Below are 20,417 nucleotides of genomic sequence, written 5' to 3' on the forward strand. Positions count from 1 at the left end.
CCCCAGCCACAGACCCCTTACCATCCCCAGGGCTGTGGGTGCTGCCTCCGCGCTCCGGGACCATGTGCTGGGAGCGCTGGGATCCCACGGTGCAGCCCACGGCGCCGTCATGCCGCGTTTGCGCAGGGTTCAATCATTAATGAGCCAAGGCGAAGGCGTGATCTGTGTGGCTGAGCAGGACACAGGGCAGATATCGTGGGAGAACGGTGCAGCCCAATGTGTGCTGAGGGGTGACGCAAACCACATTTCCCCTTCGCAGGGACCTGTTGGGGAACTGCCTGGGGAGACGGGCGGATGCATCCCAAAGGTGTGAGGAGGAAGAGGGCACTGCTCCCCATCCCCCAAGAGATACCCAGGGGCTGCAGGAAGGCAAAGCTAGTGGCTTGTGCCCTGCTCACAGCCACCTTCAGCCTCTCCTGCTGCACTTGGAGACCAACACAGCAGCTGCTGCAGCTCAGCGACATCCTACAGTTCACAAAACAATTAAACAACATGTTTTAATTAATTACACCAGAGCAGTAAAGAAGAACACTCAGTTTTCATACAGTAATATGTCACCACTCCAAGGGTCACTGCTTCATTCAGCACTGCTATATAAGATTACTGGCAAGTATAAAAACACAATAAATGTTACTAATGCAGAATGACCTGCCTCCATGGCGACTAAAGCTCCTGAACTATCTCATTCCACCCCCATGCCATGGGCAGGAACACCATCCACTAGACGAGGTGGCTCTAAGCCCTGTCCAACCTGTCCTTGAACACTTCCAGGGATGGGGCAGCCACAGCTTCCTTACCTTTTTTTGGTTCCTCCCTCCCCTTTATTGTGATCTACTTCACTGTTAGCAAATATTAACTTTATTAATAGATATAAAAAAGCTATTGTAGCTTTTCTCTGCAGACAAGGCCAATAAATCAGCTCATATTTAAGCATTACAGAAGCTGATTTAAAGTTTCCCCTGTGGCTAATAACCAACCCTGACTTCTCATTTACCAGCTTTTAAATATCTTGTTCATTCAGGCAACTGCTGTTGCACCGAAGGATAAAATGGGGCTGAATAAATGGAGCATTTCTTCCTTCCTGCTGCAGTAATGCCTCGGAGAACTGGTGAGGGAGCAAGAAATGCTCCTTAATGTCATTTCAGTAGGTTTAGATTTGTCCCAGCTTTACAGCTCTGTGACTATTGCATCGGTTCATTGTGTGTCTGAGCACAGTTTTCTAACCCCTCGTTATTTTGAGGCTCTCCCAGTCACATGAGCTGGCACCTGTAATTCCATTGCCTTCCAGCTGCTCTGTCCATAAGGAACACCTGAACTGGGGGTCTCAGCTGCAGTTTCTCTGGTTGCTGGAGCAGCTGGTGCCCAGCACACTGTGCCTGCTGCCGTGGCTATGCTGGGCAGCTCCAAGCACTCCTCCTGGCACAGCAGGCTGGAGATGTGCTGTCCTCTGCTGGGGAGGGTTCAGCCAGGGCTCCAGCCCGTCTCAGCGTGAAGAACCAGAATGAAACCCAGCAGCTTGATGGGGCAACCCATAACGGCAGCGTTGGGACACCTCTGTGAGCCGTTAACAGGAACAACAGCTGGGCTGAGTACATCAGCAGGAGCACACTGCATTTCCCAACAGGGAACAGCGCAACCAGCAGCTCCAAAAATACCAAAAAGCCAAAATTATTGTCAAGTTCTGGTTTTGGCTTTTTGTTTTAAAAACCAGTGTAACACTTCAAAAACGCTAAGGGATAATGGAGAAGCCCTGACTTCTGGGGATGCTTTGAGGATGCTTTATTTCCTCCTCCACCCTCTCGAGTGAACTTCATTCTCTTCATACACCTACTATTGCACCATGTCTTGTACAGGTGACAGGGGAGCTGGAGAGTCTGCAACCAGCCTGTGCTTGGGCGTCCTCAGAGGGTTTGAGTTCTGTGACTGGAGCTGGCTCCTCTGCAAGCTCCTTGTGGGGCTGTGAGCCCCACCATGGTGATGGCAAAGTTGTGCTTTGTCCTTGACTATCAAACACCAAATCCCATCTCAGTCTCTGTTGGGAGATGGACCAAAACCTTCCCTTTGAATGGTTTGTCCCATTTTCTGCTGTGGATAAATGAGTTGCTTACTGCAGCTCCAACCTCTCCCGCCAGCGACGCCGACAGTGCAGTTTTCACTGTCTCATTTTGTGCCTCACCAGGCATTTCCAACCCCAAAAGTCTATTTTAGGAACCTAATAAAAAGCACATACAGTCCAATCAATCATGAGTCCATATATAGGTGCTGGTGCTTAAAAGACATTTACTCTTTGTTCCAAGAAAGTCCTATAAGAACACACAGGGGGAGGTTGGTAATTTTTGGCTGGCATTTCTGCTTAGAATATAAAATCTTTTTCTGCCTTACAGTTAGGCATTGAGTGCTCCTGTGTCCCTGATGCAGCCAGTGCTTGAGCCTCAACAGGGGAAACACAGTGTCAGTGGCAGCATGGACAGCAGGAGAATAACCCAAGCCAGTCTCGGTGACAGAAGTGCAACCCACTGAGGTATGTCCCCTCTGACACAAACCAGGACAACTGTCCTCCCTAAATGGTCTCTTAAGCAAGGCATTGTCTGCCATTTATCTGGAAACCCCAACTGGGCTCATCCCACTAGCACTTACAGCCCAGAAATGACCATCCCAGGGAATCTTGTGAACATGACCCTAACACAGTATAGAAAGTCAAAGTGAAGGTGTTGCTGAGCAGAACCCCAAAGCCTGACTTCCTTAGGAGTACTAAGAGGCTGTTAATTAATTCCAAATGCAACACAAATAGAATTCCACCAGAAGTGCCTGCTGCCAGCAGAAGGGATCCCAGTCCATGGGTGAGGGCTGGGATGTGCTGGCATAGTGGCAGAAAGAGACCTGAGAAATGTCTTCCAAACACTCCAGGAGTGAACACATGCATGACTATGCATCCAGATGGTGTGCAAACATGTAAAGAGACCAACTCAACCACTTTCAGTTCCCTCCTGGACAGCCCCAGCTCAGCATTAATGGTACTCACATTAATGGTAACAACACCAGTAAAACATGCCCTGGGATTTGCCTGGGGCTGCCTACAACAGCCACTCTTTGCCTTTAGCACATCTGCTATTGCCTCCTAATAAATGGGACACTTGAGCCACAAAGCACATTGCATTGGAATCAAAGACAAGTTTAATTGTTATGTTCAGCTTAATAAAGATGCAAAGCACAGCAATCACCCATACACATCCCATCTGAACAGGCCATGTGCACCCAGAAAAACCCAGCAGAATCATTGAAGACAGTATTGTTTAAGCAGAACAAAGAAGCATCAAGGATGCACCAAGTACATGCTCATGGTGTGAATTAGCTTAAACCAGCAGCCAAACCCTGTGTTCATGCTTCAGTCAAATTTTTAGGGTTTATATTTATCACGCAAAACATTTACACAGAGGTTATTTGTTCCACACAGTCAGCTGAACTGTGTTTCTTTTTCCAGCCCATAAAGCCACTAAGCTAATTTTACTTTAAAAATTCATATGTAAATACTTCTAAACAATTTTAAAGGCAACTAAAACACTAGTACATGACTTATCAGGTAAGTAGAGCATGGACCATGCGGCAGTATGTAAATCTGGGACCTCCACAGCTTCCCTTTTCCTGATGAACATCCAGTGCTGGTTTGTTACACTATTTCCTGCTAGTACAAGGAGCAAAGAAAGTGATGAGTAAGATGGGTACTTTTAAAAAACAAACAAAACACCAAAAAGCCCCAAAGACTCGCACAATTTTTCAGGCATCTCAGTGGATTTCCAAGTGCTTCCCTTGAACTGTGCTGGGTAGAGACAGCAGTCCCAGCCCAGCTATCACCTGAGATGGGCAGGCCCCACCAACTGCATCGTGCCCCTCACAGTAGGGTCCCAGCACCTCCATTCACCCCATCTCCCCTGGCAGCAGCAGGGCCTTGCTGGCACATCCCATAGGACACAGGAGCTGAAGGGGACAGGGAGAAAGCAGCCACTGAGCATCTCCCCTGTGCCCACAGTGACCTGGCACATTGGCACATGCCTGTGACATGAAGATGTTGGGATAGGAAGAAAGAAGCAGCAACCAAGACAAGATACCGGGTTCCAGAGGCTGTGGGGCCAGAAGAGGAACGAGAAGAGGGCAGTCCCAGCAATCTCGGGGTTTGAGGCTCAGACAACAGCACTGGAAGAACACTTGGGTTAGGATCAGACTTATTTCCCACCAAAGAAGATGAGAAACGTCCCAGTCCCAACACTGGAAGACAACACAAGGGAGTCAGCAGTCACGGCCAAAACATGACACAGCTCCTACACTCTCAGTCACACCTGATGGACATGCAAACAGAGCAACACTTCCCGCTCATAGATTCTCCTGTAACCAGTCCATGTATCTGTTGAGCAGCCGGTGCCCCACAGCCAGCTCGAATGGAGGTGAAATGAACATCAGTGCCCCATGAAAGGCGTCGTTGGCGTGATCGTGCGTGACCCGCACACCCGCCTCGCGGAGCCGCTCTGCGTACATCACCCCATCGTCCCGCAGGACGTCGTGCTCGCAGGTGAGGATGTAACAGCCACAGCCGCGCGGCACTGGCCAGCAGAGGGGACGCCCGCGGGTCCAGGAACCCCGAGTACCTGCGCACGAGCTCCGTGCTGCCGAAGGTGGGACCCGTGTACGTGTGACCTTTCCTCATCTCCTCGGGCAGCAAGTGGCTCCAGTTCACAAACTGGAACAGGTGTCCAGACTCAGCAGGGACGTGGCTGTTGGAGGCCATGGCCTCCCTGAGAGAGGGGTCGGATGTGAAGTACTCGCTCCAGAACCTGACCATGAGTGACTTGGGCAAGATAGGCTTGTGAGCATTGTCTCGGTAGGATGGGAGATCCAGGTCCAGGGCCTGCAGAGCAGGGTAGATCAAAATCTGGGCTTTGAGCTTGGTTTTGACTTCAGGGTCCTCCAACAGCTGTAGAAGAAACCAGAAATAATTACGAAGAGTCAGTTTAAAAGTGTTGGTTCTCCCACACTGACAGAAGCCCTGAAGTAAGGCATCAAGGCACACATTTTACAACATGACCAAAATAAGATTGTCAGGAAAACCAGGATAGATTAAAGAGACTCTAAATTCATAGGCAGGTCACTTAAAACAGTATGCTGTGCTAAAAATTCTCAAACATCAAATATAATTTCATTTTATTTCTTATACTGAAGGATAAAAATATTTGGGAAATATGCTTTTTTGAGGCTTTGATGTTTTCTGAAGTAGTAACATGTATTTTTCTGTAACTGCAAAAAAATTCTTCTTATATCTTGAAAACTGCAGGTTTCTGAGGCTGCTTTAATCATCTCACACAATTCAGGGCTCATCCATCTGTTTGGTTTTTAACCCTGAGGTGTTAGAACTCAAGCAACAATGATTCTGTGCATTTTAGAAGTGTGACAAAATAAAATGTGATGAATTGAACATTGGTATTTCCTATGTGCCATCCTTTTTCCCTCTTCACTAATATATTTTCCATATTTCCCTTCATCTTCTGCCTTCAGTGTCCACAGCAAATTCAGCACTGTTTGCACTGAGGTTCATTAAGATCCAAACAACTTCTCAAGAGAGCGACAACATTGCTGACTCTTTAATAAACCTGAGTGAGAAATGCAAAAGGCACCAAACTGGTCAGACACCAGAACATTTAGTCAGGGTTTTTTTGTTTGTTTAGGGATTTTATTCCTCTATTTACATCTCCATGAATCAAACTGCTGAAATTCTCTTTTCAAACACCTAAACCAGTCAAAATGTGCTTAAGTTTAGAGTGATGTATGCCCCAATTAGAGGACAGAGAGCCTGTTTTTTAAGGTATAAAGATCTGGATAACACCAAAGCTCCCCTGGTGCCATTAAATGGCTCGAGAACAGTTTTGTGCGACATCCTGTGCTTTGAGTTGAGGCTTTTGTAGGTGGTCATGAAATGGCTAAGACAATAATTTTGAGCCAGCAGATCAGCTTTAGCTGTACCTGTTGTGCCACAGCTGCAGCCAAGTTTCCCCCCGCGCTGTCCCCCGCGATGCAGACCCGCGTGGGGTCCACCTTGTACTGGGACAGGACACTGCTCTGGAGGAAGAACTTTGTCACCGAATACACATCTTCAAATTGGGTGGGGAAATGGTGCTCAGGGGCCAACCTGTAGCTGGTGGAGGCAAATGAACTGTGTTAATAAAGATAAGGGCTCATTAACATCTGCCCGAGTTGGGCAATGTTTCCTGTTTCCGTGCCCAGAGAAGTGGGAACTGACAAACCTGGAGGATCCAGTATTTTATGACCCACCCAATTTCATAAAACCAAAACAGCCACTGGCCACAATTCACCACTGCCACCCTGACAGCCTCTGGACACAAGTGCTTATAGCCAGCAGAACAGCTCATGATCAAAAACAGAGACATTGCCAAATTGAAACAGATTCATTTATTCTGAACCCTCACCCCCGCTGGAAGGAGAACCTCTCTTACTTGACTGACACCACAACAGCATTTAGCTTGTTTGAAGTCTTCCGCGACAAGTGATCGTAGGATTTCATGCCTGAAATGAAACAAATCACTTGGAATATACCCCAGGACATGTGACAACAGACACTCAACTACATGTTCCTCTCAGCAGAAGCTTTCGGGTTACTTTCCCAAAACCCACCTGCTTTTCACTGGTGACACACCAGTTCCCTGAGCCACCCTGTGCAACTCACATAGAACAAAAGGCAGCACTTGACACAGGCTGCTGAGATCTCCCACACAGACCCCTGGCCCTGATGGAGAAGAGCTTACCTGCATCTCCCAAGCACCATCCCCCACCGTGGATGAAGACCATGGCACTTCTTAGGCCCTCAGGTGCCCTCTTGGGCAGGTACAGGCGCACAGGGATGTTGCTGAACTCGGTGTCTGTCACAGTGGTGTTTTCATTGGGTGTGGCCGTGCTGTACTCCAAAACTGTGATCAGCCTCAAAGCCTCCATGTAGTGCATCACCCCCAGCAGATCAGCAGCCTCAGACTAAAGCCCAAGACAAAGGAAAACAGTGTTTTAAGTGCAGTTTTAGCTAATCTCAGATTAAATCACCATGGAGCCATTTGAATGCTCTGTACAAGCCTGTAAATTCACTGTAGAAGTCACTACAACAGGCCTGGGTGTATTCATGGGATTGAAACTTTGTGACTGTCACTTGCACTGTGTCACTACCTGTGAAACAAGGGCAGTGCCCAGTGCTGACACTGGGTTGCTGTTTTGTGCCTGCAAGCAGACCCACACTCCACATTTCATGTGGGTCACCTCTACAGCCCAGTGTCCAGGTCAATGCTCCACCAGCACAGGGATCATGGCACAGAGAGCCACCCATGGCCACCCACATCTCCTGTGCCCACTGCTGGCACCAGCACTTCGGCTCCTCCTCCACTGCCCCTGGCCATGGAATGTAACCAGCTTCCCACCCCAGCCTCCTCCCCCTTGCCTCAGCACATTGCAATAGCAATGATTAAGTAATAAAGCCAAGTTCTTACATGTTATCTGAGTGTGAAAGCAGATGGAACTCAGAGCAGGTTTAAGAGGAAATAAAGTAGCTGCTGAGGAATGTCTTATTCTCCCCACACAAACCCCCACACTGGAGCTGATCACGTGCTGAAAGGTGTAACCTCTGCTGTTCGGGGTTTGATGGTGTAAATCACAGTCTGGCCCTGCTTGGTTTGCTTGTTTTGTCTTTTTCTTTAAATTATATTTAAATCGACTTTTAATCATCATCTACATATAACCAGGTTTTGGGCAACCTGGTCTAGTGTAAGATGTCCCTGCCCATGGCAGGGGGGTAGAATGAGACAGGCTTTAAGGTCCCTTCCAACCCAAACCAGTCTGGGATTCTGTGATTCCATGATATAACCTCCTTTTTCAGGAGTTAGAAGACAAAAGAACACAGCTCAGCCCAAGCTGGCAGTACCTGACAGTGATTGTCACCTTTCCAATAGCTTGGAGCAGGCACTGCTAGGAGGAGCTCTGCCAATCCCCGTGGTTTGGAATTGGGATGGAGATGAGTGGGCAGTCCCTGGCACACCACAAAGGGAAACACAGGCCCTTGCCATCAGCTCCGTGAAAACAAACACACATATATGTGCCAGAACTGCAGCTTTAGCCACAACACAGTTTACATAAGTATTTCTCAGCCATTGCCTTTTCCCCAAGGATTAGCATCTGAAAAAACAAATGTATCAGTCAAAGTGAGTCCTGCTGTGACTCCACCGAGCTGGTGAAACTCCCGTGGTGGGAGGAACTCCCTGGGCCCCAGGACTGAGAATCCCAGGGCTGTGTTTTCCACAAGTGGGCAATTTGCATTCTGGAAAACCACTGGGTTGCTGCCTGTGGTTTCCAGGCCATTACCATATGGAAACAAAAGGAAATCGTGTTCTCATCTGAGGGGTCTCATTGTCCCAGTGTGAGATTAGTGGGTACTATGGGGTAACAGGAAAACCAACCACTTAGGTGTTTGGGATCCTTGTGCTTTGGAAAGCATTTTCTGTAGTCACTTCAGGGCTGAAATGGGCTCAAACTGGGGGCTCAGTGCTTCCAAGGAGCCAGGCCAAGGAGGGAGTGAGCTCTGGGAGGAGGTCACAGAACCACAGCAAAGATATGTTCTATATTTTCTTCACACATTTCAGACCACGGGTATGGGACACTTCCTGAAATAGATTCAGTGCTCAAGCACCACAGCTAGTGACAGGTTTGTTCTTAGAGGCTGTTCCCCAGCTCAGCAGCACATGGATGTGGGACACGAACATCAACAGGCAAAGGGGAACATTCCGAGCCTCACTGCTGCAAGGTGACAGGCATGAAGGGACTCTCAGCACACCATGACTGGGCACACCAGTGACTCCCAGCAGGGCTGGGGCTCCCCAGGACCTATCACAGTGAGCAGGGATGGAGATTGGCCATTTCACAGTGTTCTGGGTACATCATTTTGGGAGCTCAGAGAGGACTCTACTGCTCAGGAGTGCTCAAGTGTGGCAGAATTAGTTCCCTTTGTTCAAACCAACACCAGGGAGTCAAAGACTGAAACAGAATCCCCTCTGCAAACGCAGTCCTGCCATAAGTGACCGTGAGCTGCTGCCCCGTAATCGGATGACTGTTCAGGATATATTTAGGATACTTTAGAGCCACCTCAAATCTAATTTGCAGCAGTACAGCTGCAGGGAGGCTGGTCCTGTCTCTGTCCACATCCCTTGGGATTACACTTCTGCAGGAGATCAGAGCACAGGTACAAAATGCCTGCCCACAGCACCACTGCTCACACAGCACACAGGCTCAGGCTTCACCAACTCCATGTTCCAGTGAAAAGACACAATCCTCCAACACAAAGAGAACTTTCCTGCTGCCAGCACTGCCGTGCTGAGGACGAGCCTGACCAAGTGAGCAGGCACCAGGTATGCCTGGGGAAATGAGCTGCCTTGCAGGCTCCCTCCAGCAGGAGATTCAGGATGGGAAGCCGCAAGGCAGCACATCAGTTGTGCAGACTACAGTTCTTTCTCACCACATTGTTGTCTCCCACCACCTCCAACCCCAAAATCTAAACAAGACAACAGCAGAGAGTCCATGACACACACCAAAAACAAACCTCATCCCCCCTTCCCTCCCCCACCCCATTCCTGTGGGCTGGACAGCCCTAACAAGGTCTCCCTGCCAACAAGGGCTGTCTCACTCAGGAGTGGCTCTGGACATCCAGCAGTGGCTTTTAAATACCCTCCAGAGTGTGATGTTTAGGTGACACCTCAAGAAAACATTGCCATAAGGCTTCAAGGGAAGGGCTCTATCTTTCTGTACATCACGATATCTTCCGGCCGCCAGACCCTGAGTCCCCACAAACATGCACCCTTGTCTCCATCAGGAAATCGTAAAGGGGGTGGCTCCCACAGACCTCTGAGTAATCACACTCACCACCTTGTAACAGGACTGACAGAAAATAAAAAATCCTAGCCCTGTGCCCTTTGGAGCCAAATGCCCAGGTGCCGGTGTGTGTAGCAGCCCAGCCTGCCAGCAGCACCCCCCAGCAAACCCAACAGCCTCTCTCCTGGCTCCTTAGAGCCTCCTTGCAACGTATTTTATGGTGGGGGGGAAAAAAAAGCAGCCTCAAAACATTTGTAGGCACTCAGGAAGAGGTTTGCAACACTCAGCCCCTCTCCTCCCCCAAACCTTCATCTTTGACCTTGTTTTTAGGTTTCAGTCAGACTGCTGCAGCCCCATCGTACAGCAAGGACAGACTGGGTTCAACCAGCTCCCAGTTACTGCACCCCAAAGATGAGAGCTCTAGCAGCTCTATTTACACGTGGTGTCCAGCCTCACAGGCAATTTACATGTGTTTGAAGTGGCTCTATAGCATGACTGAAGTGAAGCAGAAGCTGAGGATGTCGTACATACAAAAATAGCATGGAAGGACACAGATCATGCTGTCAGTAAATATTGGCTGAGAACTGCAGCCAGGGTGTAATGCCAGTGCCTGACCAGGCTGCGACACACGGCTCTGGACTGCTGAGCTAGACACCGTTTATAGGCAGGCAAGATCACAGTGGTATTTGAAAGTTTTATTTTTATATGTATGGCTTAATCTCTAGACATTTTAGCACTATGACCCCTATAGGCAGTATGTGCTTGTCGATCCATAGTCACATCCCACATCACATTTCAGTTACTCTGAATGGCCTTTTCTCAAGATTGCACAATTAAATCTTTTCTACATTTCTTTATGTCATAGTTACAGCAAGTTCAATGCTTAATATCAGCTACTACTGTCCTTAACTTAGTCTAATACAATATACATTGTACATGTAGTATGACACATACGCATTGCCATGTCTCTATGAGCCCCAGAAGCATGAGAACCCCCCTGTTCTGCAGCTCTCCCCATCCAGCCCTGCACCAGCTTACCAGATGCCCAAAGGCCCTGAAGATAGCAGAGATAAGCATCACTGTCCAAGGCTTCTCTAGGCTCTCAGGAAGGGGGGTGTAAATGTAGTAGGCAAGGAAGGCTGTGAGGAGGCAGAGGCAGAGCAGCTTGGCCCCCATCTCTGCAGGCACCACTCGGGCTGGTTGGAGCAGCTCTCACTGACTCTGAACAGCCACAAGCCAGCACAGGGCAAAGTTAATCCTATGTTTTGTTTGGGTCCCAGCCAGGAGGTGATTTCTCATCAGATCACCAGGGGCAGAGGTTACTCCACTGTGCAGCTCCCAAGAAAACATGTTTTCCCAGCAAGGCTTGCAGCCACTGGGAGAGACTGAGCCAGCCCAACAGCCCGATTAAACATCGAGGCTGCACACTCAGCACCCTGTCCCTACCCTTGGCAGCAGCGGTCAGCCCCAGGGCTCCCTGGGGAGAGGTAGTGAGAAATGAGAGGCAGGATGTGGCTGTAGGCTGACACATGGTGACATCCAGATGCAAACAGATGTGTAGTGTATTCAGGAGCAACAAGCTGTTGCTTAAGTGAGGCAGTAGCTCAGCCAGAGCCTGGCTCAAAGAGATGCCCACCGGGGCAGCAGTTTCACCAGAGCCTGGCTCTCAGTGATGCCTGATAGGAACAACTCACAGCAGCACACCAAACCCACTGCTACTCCAGGGGCAGAAACTGGCACTTCCCACCCTGGCTAAGGCACCTTCACATCACACGACACACCAACACCTTGTGCAATAGTAGGGTTGGTAGATAAAAATAATAATCTTTTACAGGGCAGGGCTTCTGGTTACTATTTGACGGATTTTAATTGCTTTAATTGTTGAGGATTAAGAGATTTCTATGCATTGTCCAGAGGCAACCACTTCTGCACAGGGTGGACAGGTAAGAATAAATTCAAACAAGTAATAATTCCACCAAGGTAACACCACAAGTGCAAGCATGCACACAAGGAGGGGTAACAAGAGCAGCTGCAGCACCAGAAACCCTGCTTTAGAGATAAACTGAACACACAAAAAGCTCAATTAAAATTTCTTTCTTTTGCTGAAGCTTTACCAACAGCCAAGCAGCATTGCCACACGCTCTCTTACACCAAGCAACCTGTGGGGCTGGAGCATCCTTTGGAGGAGCAGAGCACAAAGCAACATAAAAGGCTGAAAGCTGTACCATGTGCCACCAGCCCAAACACAGAGGAGGAGCAGCCCTTACTCAAACTTTCAGACATTTTCTGTAAGTTCTAGGCACTTCCAAATTATTAAAATGTTTGAAAAATTCAGCTGTACTCTCCCTGTTCACCCTATTCTTCTCTCTTGGTCCTTCTGCAGCACAATAGCTGGTTAAAACCCAATGTTCTTGACCTCACTCCAACACCACCAAGAGAAAATACACCTCTGTGGTCACTTCACCTGCCCTGGAGGCCAGTGCTAGGTGCCAGGGAGAGAGAGAGGTGAGTCCAGCCTGACACAAGTGAGGGTGCCATGGCCCTGGGTCCCAGCAGCAGCCACATGTGTACATACAGTGTACAGACACAGACCAACAAACCCATCTCCTCTTTCGTACAGCTCAGATCATTTCTCAGGGGCTGCAAGGCAAAATGCAGCTAAAGGAGCCAGATTTTAGGCTCCAGAGGAAAAGAAGGCACAACCCAGTGATGGGAATGGAGGAGGATGCTCTGTCCTCTCCAGGAGTGACAGGAGCTCCCAGGACATCTCCTCTGTGTGACCACAACTCCCTGCTCTGCCATGGGGAAACAGCACACAGAAATGTGTGGCCAGACCTGGAACCACCACAAAACTGGTGGTTTAAGGAAAGTGTCCCCCTCTCCTTTCATTTTGGTCTCCAGCTTTAGCACAGCTCTATAGTGACAGCATGGGCTCTGCTCTGTCCCTGCCCTGAGCTCACCTTCAGCTTAGGCAGGAGCTCATGGTGCTTAGCCCTCAGAGACCAACAGCTCCTCATCTCCTGGCAGAGCTACCCTCCTGCCCTCCAGTGAACCACCCCAGCAACCTTCCCTAACACACAGCACTCCCAGATAAAGGGAATTATAAACGGAACTCACCATTTACCCAAGGGAACCCTAAAGCATCAGATGCAAAACAGTTTATATGTTTACCCATATCATGCCGATTCTATTAGGGCCCTGTCAGTTGAAGGGAGCAGCTGGGACAGCACATGACACTCTGATATGGGATAGGATACCAAATGAAACACATGATTGTCAAACTCCAGATCAATCCCATGCAGCAAATACCCTTCATGTCACACCCATTGCCAGGCTCCATCCTGCCAACGCTCTCAAGAGCCAGTTTGCTGAGCATCACTGCTCATGGCTTTCTAAAGCAAACAAACATTTAGTTTAGTCTTTTTCCTCCTTATTTTTTTCATTAAATAAGGTTAGACAGGGCTTTGAGCAACCTGGGCTAGTGGAAAGTGTTCCTGCCCGTGGCAGGGGATGGAATGATATGATCTTTCAGGCCCTTTCCAACTCAAATCAGTCCGTGATTATATGATGATGAAACCTTGTTTTGCTGCTCTCCCTGCACACAGCATACCAAGAGCCACGCGGCATGTCCTCCCTCCCACCTTCTGTATTTTCATGTGTTCCAAGCTACTGGTGTTTCAGGAAAAAAAAAAAGAAAAAAATGTAATGCAAAGTTAAGCAGACTAAAGCCAGGGCTAAAACTGCAATGGGAAGAAGAGCAGCAGCCTGCATGTCACCCTGCCCAGAGCCAGCATCCCCTGCAGCCGTGTGCTCCAGACAGTCACAGCCATGGAGAGACTGGCACGGCCTCGCTCAGACACTGACCTGCCACCTCAATAAGTCAGTCCAGCTGAAAATAAGTGTTGCAACATCAGACTGAATTGTCACGCTGTGGTTTGGAAGGAGGATTGTGAGCTTGTAACCTTATATTGGCTCATCACAGCAATCACTCTTCACCTCACCTCTCTTACACCCCTACTGCATTTTCACTTATTGCACTCTCACAGCACTACAAGCCCTTACTTTGTCTCTGTCATAGAGTCACAGAATCATTTGGGTTGGAAAAGCCCTCTAAGACCATCAAGCCCAACCATTCCCCCAGTACTGCTAGGCCCACCACTAGCCATGTCCCCAAGCGCCACATCTGTGCCTGTTAAATGTCTCCAGGGATGGTGACTCCATCCCTGCTCTGGGCAGCTGTGCCAGGGCTGGACAACCATTCCAGGGAAGGATTATTTCCCAATATCCAATCTAAACCTGCCCTGAGGTTTAGGTGCCGTGGGAGTCCTGCACTGCCCCACATGCTGGGTGTATCACTGGTGTGACCCTGGCTGGACCAAGGGGTGCTCCTGGTAGTGACAACCCCCTCAGACTGCCAGGGTGGCCCCATTGTTCAACAGACACCATCTGATCCCATGATGGCAGTGGTGGGTTTGTACACCTGTGCTGAGAAAGGTCATGTCTTCACTGGGGTACAGAGTAACAGCTCACTGAAATAGCAGCTGTGGGTGTGGGTCTTGTGGGCCACACATCTGGGCAGGTCTCTCACACCTTGGTTACCACAGGGGTGGGTGACAAGGGTGAGCTGCCCAGAAGGAGATGTCGGGCTGGGGACAGACATCCATCAGTATCCAATCTCCCTGGGCAGGGCTTCAGGGGGTAAAGGATAGAGAGAGACATGGGTGCTGAAGGGGGATGTGGAGAAATCACTCTACAGCCCCATGGATTGGTGGCAGAAACTTGTCTCCAGCGTCAGCAGGAGGGGCTGGATGTCCCAGGCACTTCTGGCCGCTGGTGCTGGTGGCTGTAGCCATCGTACAGGGATGAAGGGAAAGCACAAATTCTCCGGTTACCACGACAGCTACACACCAAAGTGATGTTCTCCCATCCCAGTACAGTGTTTTAGGAAACGAAGGGAAACGCCACCGGGAGGCAGTGCAGCCCTGCAGACAGTTTCTTTCCACCAAACAAGGGTAGCCGAGGGTATTCAGAGCCCCGTGAGGAACAGGAGCACTGGTTCTGCCCGTCGTTCCCTCCCAGCAGGGCAAGGATGGGCTGTGACCATCATCCAGAGGCTCGAGAACGGGGAAAGTGACACAGCACAGCACTGGAGCCAGTGATTTGCCCACATTTGCCTTTTGTCAACCAAGTTGCAACCTTGTAGTAAAAAGCAAAACTGACTTATTCTGCCTTTCAATGCCTCCAATGGACACCCAGCAACTGATCAGCACAGCCAGGCCAGTGTGGGGCTGAAAATACCCCTTGAAGCCTGGAACAGTTTTTGGGTTGATACTCAGAAGTCAGCACTAGATTTCGTATTACTGCACTAAGCTTCAGGCATTTCTGTTTCCTTTCTTCATTATTACTCTCTGTATATTTTAATGATGTTTACAGAACTGGGAATCGGCCTGTTTTTATAAAACAAAGGGATGGCATCCACAAGGCATTTTATACAAGCAAGTTTGGATACTGATTTTCCATCTGTTGTTTATTACCGAATTGGAAGTTTTATAAATAGAAACAAATGTCTTATTTGACAATACATTTACACTCTGCAGGGGAAAAAAGCAATTCACTGACACTTAAATAGGCTGAAGCTTAGCACATGGAATATTTTGGAGCACACAACAAAGCAGCATCTCCAGAAACACACTGGACTCAGGAAGGTAGTAAAGTGTCCAATCTTCCAACTCAGCCTAAAAAACACATTACCATCAAGATAAGATAACAGGAGATTTTCAGTAAGTCAGTGCTTTACTTTGATGCTTTCAAACTGAAATCTTGTTTTCAGAAATAGACTTTTTACTGTTTGGCAGGAAGGCAGTGACATTTCTGTCTCTGCTGTTCCTCTCTCAAGTGAAGGAACAGGCTCAGAGGAGCAGAGCTGCTCCCTGGGTGCATTCCTGTTCTTCCAATTACAACTTGATTCATAAAGATAATAAATGAAACTTGAAACCAAGAATGTTCAAAGCATCAGTCCTTGAGCCTTGGCTCTGGACATCCTTTTCCCATATTACTACCCATATTTTATTTCCCATTTTATCCTCAGGAATGTTTGTAGGCAGCACATTGTGATACCACAGATCTGACCCCAGTGTTTGTCAGCTCTACCTCATGCTGCCTACCCTGAGCAGGACTAACTGTACTTCAGCTCAGTCCATGAACTGTTAAATTGAAGAGAACAGTGAAGAAATTGTTTTAAAAGTACCTTTTGCAGATATATATCTTTACTATATAATATTTCTCAGTCTAAAATTCATTACATAACTTGTGCTGAAGGAGTGCAGTGCTTTAGGGAAAGTGTGGACTTCTGGGACACAGTTTGCCCCTCACTAAGGTGCATTTCATGGTTTTCCTCCATCATAGATATTTCTCATTCCTATTTCTCCCCAGAGCTGTTTTACAGCCACGGCAGGAGAGGTGCCACAGACCCACCTCCCTGCACGGCCCTGCCAAAGGTTCCACCTTGCATAAGCAAGTCCTGCTGCCCAGAACAAAGCCCAGACTGCTGCCTAGACCTCATTTCTACAAAGTTTTTTCTTTCATTTTGTAAGCAGCAAATCCCGACTTTCTTAATTTGTTCCTTTTGTGAATCGGAGAGGGAAAAGAAAACAACCAGGAGTAATTCTCACCAGCTGCTGGACACATCAACACAAAAGACCCCAGTGATATTTCTTTATGCAAGAGAAGGTTTGGCCAAAGTGCCACAAATTCTTGGCCTTTGTATTTATAAGAGAAAGGTTAAAGCAAGCTAAAAACACCAGTTATCCATCATCCCCTGAAGCCATCCCAACAGCAGTGCCGGGTGGATGGATTCAAATTCCTCCTATGCCCACTGGAAAAGTGGAGGCTCAGCCAGGATAAATTACACAACTCAAATGGGTGTAAAATCATCTTATTGATCCTTGAAAGGTCTTAATGCTCTGAAGAAACATAGGTCACATCCCATTTGTGCCAACAGAAGGTCCATTCTGTGGTAGCACTTGAAAATAGCATTACAGTTAGAGAACCACGGAAAGGCTCTGAGGGATCCTGGGTCATTTCCCTGCCTGTGGGGGCTGGTTTAGCAGCAGCTCTGCCCTATGAAGCTGTAACTGCAGGCTGCTCCTAACCTTCAGTCAGAATCACATTGAAAAGCACCAGAACCTGAGCAGTAGCTGAGTGTCCCACAGGTCTCACATGGGCAGTGCAGTCATAGAACTGGCAAACCTCTTGTTTCCACAAAGATCAGGTAATTTCTCAATAAATTAATTCATTTTTAAAGCCAACCTCACACTAACCTTCTAGTCTTCATTCTCTCAACTTATGATAAACAAAATCATTTGCCTAAAATACACAATCCCTTCATTTGGGGGTATATTTTCTCCCCCCACTCTGTTCCTCACACCCATTTTCAGCCAGACCCAGACATCCTGAACCAATGTTCTCTCATCATCTGCAGCCAGACTGGAGCTGAGGAGCACTGGAAATCGCAGGGAAGTCCAGGCCACAGAGGTTTGAGTAAGCTGCAGTTGCCACAGAACATTGGCTGCTCAAACCGACAAGCTCAGATTCACCATCACGATGGGATGTGCAGAGAACCTAACTCACGAGGGGATGTGGAATGGTTCTGAACAGATCCTCAGCAGAGCTGGATGCCCTCGGTCATACCAGATACCACCAGTGTGTTTTCCCAAAACACCCTGTGAAGCATTTGGGATCATGGGTCACTTCAGGCTGCTCAGAGCTGAGCTGACAGAAATCCCTCCCAGAACAATTTCACCACATGAGGCCTAAGAGTGAGGATTCAAACAAAGACCACTTACAGCAGCTCCATCTTTTGATTCACCAAAGCTGGATGAAAACAAAAATATTGCAGAAAGTATTTGATTGAAGTTAAAATTCAAACCATTTAAAACCAAAGCAGAAAATGTCTGACCTCAATATATGCAATATTAGGGGGAAACCCCATTTGTGTAAGCAGACTCATGGCAATACACTCTCTGCTTACCAGAAACAGGTGAATAACACCTCTGTGGTCAGTTTGTTCTTCCCTCTCAGGGAGTGCTTAGAATGGGCACTCAGGGTTTGGCCTCACAACAATTCTGAGAAGTGTTGCAGTGTCAAATACTTTTAATAAGCAATAAGGACGTGGATTTGCAGTTACCAATTGTTAGTGTTTATTAACTGAAGGTTCATTACAGAGACTTTTATTAAGCTTTAAAGCACCTGCAGTGCCCAGCAGGTTGCAGTGCTGCTGCAGGATCCTGATCAGCCTCCAGCAAAACACTCAATATTCTCAAGTTGAAGCTGAAATTTCTAGCTGACAGGAGGTGGTAGCAAGGTGTGAGTCATCATCTTCCAGGGAACTAGTGACAGGATAAGATGAAATGGCCTCAAGCTGTACCAGGGGAGGTTCAGGTTGGACGTCAGGAAGAATTTCTTCACAGAAAGCATTGTTAAACATTGGAACAGGCTGCTCAGGGAGGCAGTGGAGTCACCATCCCTGGAGGTGTTCAGGTTATGACTGAATGTGGCACTTACTGCTCTGGTCTAGCTGACAAGGTGGGGATGGTCACAGGTCGGACTCGACTCAGTGAGAGGTCTTTTCCAGCCTAAATGACTCTGATTCTGAAGCAACTGCAGTGGATTTGCAATTGCAATAAGACACCAAGGCCCTGAGGCTCATCACTGCTGCGGCTCAGGTTTCCCCGTTTCGCAGAGCCAGTTGCTGTGCTCCTCACTGCGTGTTTTGAAGTGAAAGCCATCTGCAATTACAACTCACTAAAACCTTTAAAAACCATTTCTGACTTTAATAATAATAGTGCATTCTGAAGCAACTGCAGTGGATTTGCAATTGCAATAAGACACCAAGGCCCTGAGGCTCATCACTGCTGCGGCTCAGGTTTCCCCGTTTCGCAGAGCCAGTTGCTGTGCTCCTCACTGCGTGTTTTGAAGTGAAAGCCATCTGCAATTACAACTCACTAAAACCTTTAAAAACCATTTCTGACTTTAATAATAATAGTGCAAACTAAGCAAATAGCTCTTAAACCACTTCTCTAAATATTAAATCAGCTCCAAGTCTCTGTTTTGCCTGTGGGAAAGTGAAGTGATGGGAAATGACTTGCTGTTTTGGACAGACCAAGTGACAAAGGCTAACCTGCCTGTGGACTCCTGGCAGGTCTCACTTTGTGGTCTTATACTTACAAAAGCACTTTAGAGAGTGCATCCCATTACTTTCTCATATGTAAAAACATTAAGAAGGTGCAGGAGAACCCACAGCCTTTGTCAATAACCAACAGAGACAAGGCAAACACTCTGAGTATTAACAAGACTGAGAACACTACTGGGATCTGACCAAGGACTGGCCAAAAGGATTGACCAAAAACTTCACAGAAACAGTCTCAGAATATGAACAGTGTCAGAGATGAAAGAACCACAGCCTTTACTTTTTAAATGGTCCCAGTGACCAGCAAGTAGCGTTTCCTGCCCCAGCCCAGTGCAGGCTGGTGGCCTTACCAAGCTGCTCAGACATTTAATTGAGTCATAACATACAATTACCCCCAAAATGCATCCCCCCTACGTCCTGGGATGCTGCAGGAAACAGGAGCTGTGTGGCCACCCAGGCAGTGGGGCATGGGGAAGGTGGGCAGTCGCCAGATCCTGGGAAAAAAGGGACTCTGGAAGCTGCATTAAGTATGTTAGTTTGGGACTTCATCCAGCTTCCACAGCAGTCAGCAATAAGTGTCCCTGGAGTGAACCACATACCTGTGCCACAGCAGGAGGGGGTATCACCCTTTGGAAGCCACACAGAGCCAGGTTTGAACCTAAAAGAACAATTCTGAGTGACACAGACAATACACTGAATTCTGAAATAAAAACACTTTTGTCTGCAGTTTTAACTCTAATCAAATGCAATTTTACAAGAAAAAGGGTGTTTTTCAAGTTACAAAATGCATTGCAGAAGATTTAGCTTCTACAAACAGAACATTCAGCTTCAGGAGTCCGACTGCAAGCCACAAACAGGCAAATATAAAATTATTGGCATCTGTATTTGAGTGGAAACCGAGTTCCCGAGAAACTTCATCCCCTCTGCAATCCTGCTCCAAGCAGGAACTTTCACTGTCAGCCCTGCTGTAATCCTGCCACAACCAGAAACTTTTACTGTTTTTCCACGAATTGAATTCTTTCTGGCTAGAAACAAATTCTGGCTTTGGCTCCCAGAGCTGGTTTATCCCAGAAGAGCTCACAGGCCAATGCTGACAGAGCCCAGCGGAGCCTCCACTCCAGCAGTGCATCCAGGAGTGGACTGGCTGCTCAGCACAGTGGCCTTAGGCACAATGTGGCTCCATTCCCTACCCACAGCAGCCTCCCAGTGTCCAGGAGAGGACCCGACCCAGGGCAGGGGCTGGTTTAAGCTGGGAGAGAGGAGTTTCACCTCCCACCAGACAGGGACCTGGGCAGGGCTGTGCCAGCCCAGCTCCTGCAGGGAGAGG

The 20,417-nt window shown here is 48.1% G+C and overlaps 1 protein-coding gene across 1 annotated transcript; it reads right to left on the bottom strand.

Annotated features, from left to right (window-relative positions):
• Positions 1-4,368: 4,368 nt before the first annotated feature.
• Positions 4,369-11,079, bottom strand: LOC103809643 (arylacetamide deacetylase-like). The gene is given in 6 exon segments (XM_009082499.1): positions 4,369-4,582; positions 4,584-4,966; positions 6,010-6,181; positions 6,501-6,570; positions 6,810-7,032; positions 10,942-11,079. Coding segments are annotated over 6 exon segments (1,200 nt in total).
• Positions 11,080-20,417: the final 9,338 nt, after the last annotated feature.

The sequence above is a fragment of the Acanthisitta chloris genome, unplaced genomic scaffold (genome assembly GCF_000695815.1).
Source record: "Acanthisitta chloris isolate BGI_N310 unplaced genomic scaffold, ASM69581v1 scaffold13959, whole genome shotgun sequence".
In the NCBI taxonomy this organism is placed as follows: domain Eukaryota; kingdom Metazoa; phylum Chordata; class Aves; order Passeriformes; family Acanthisittidae; genus Acanthisitta; species Acanthisitta chloris.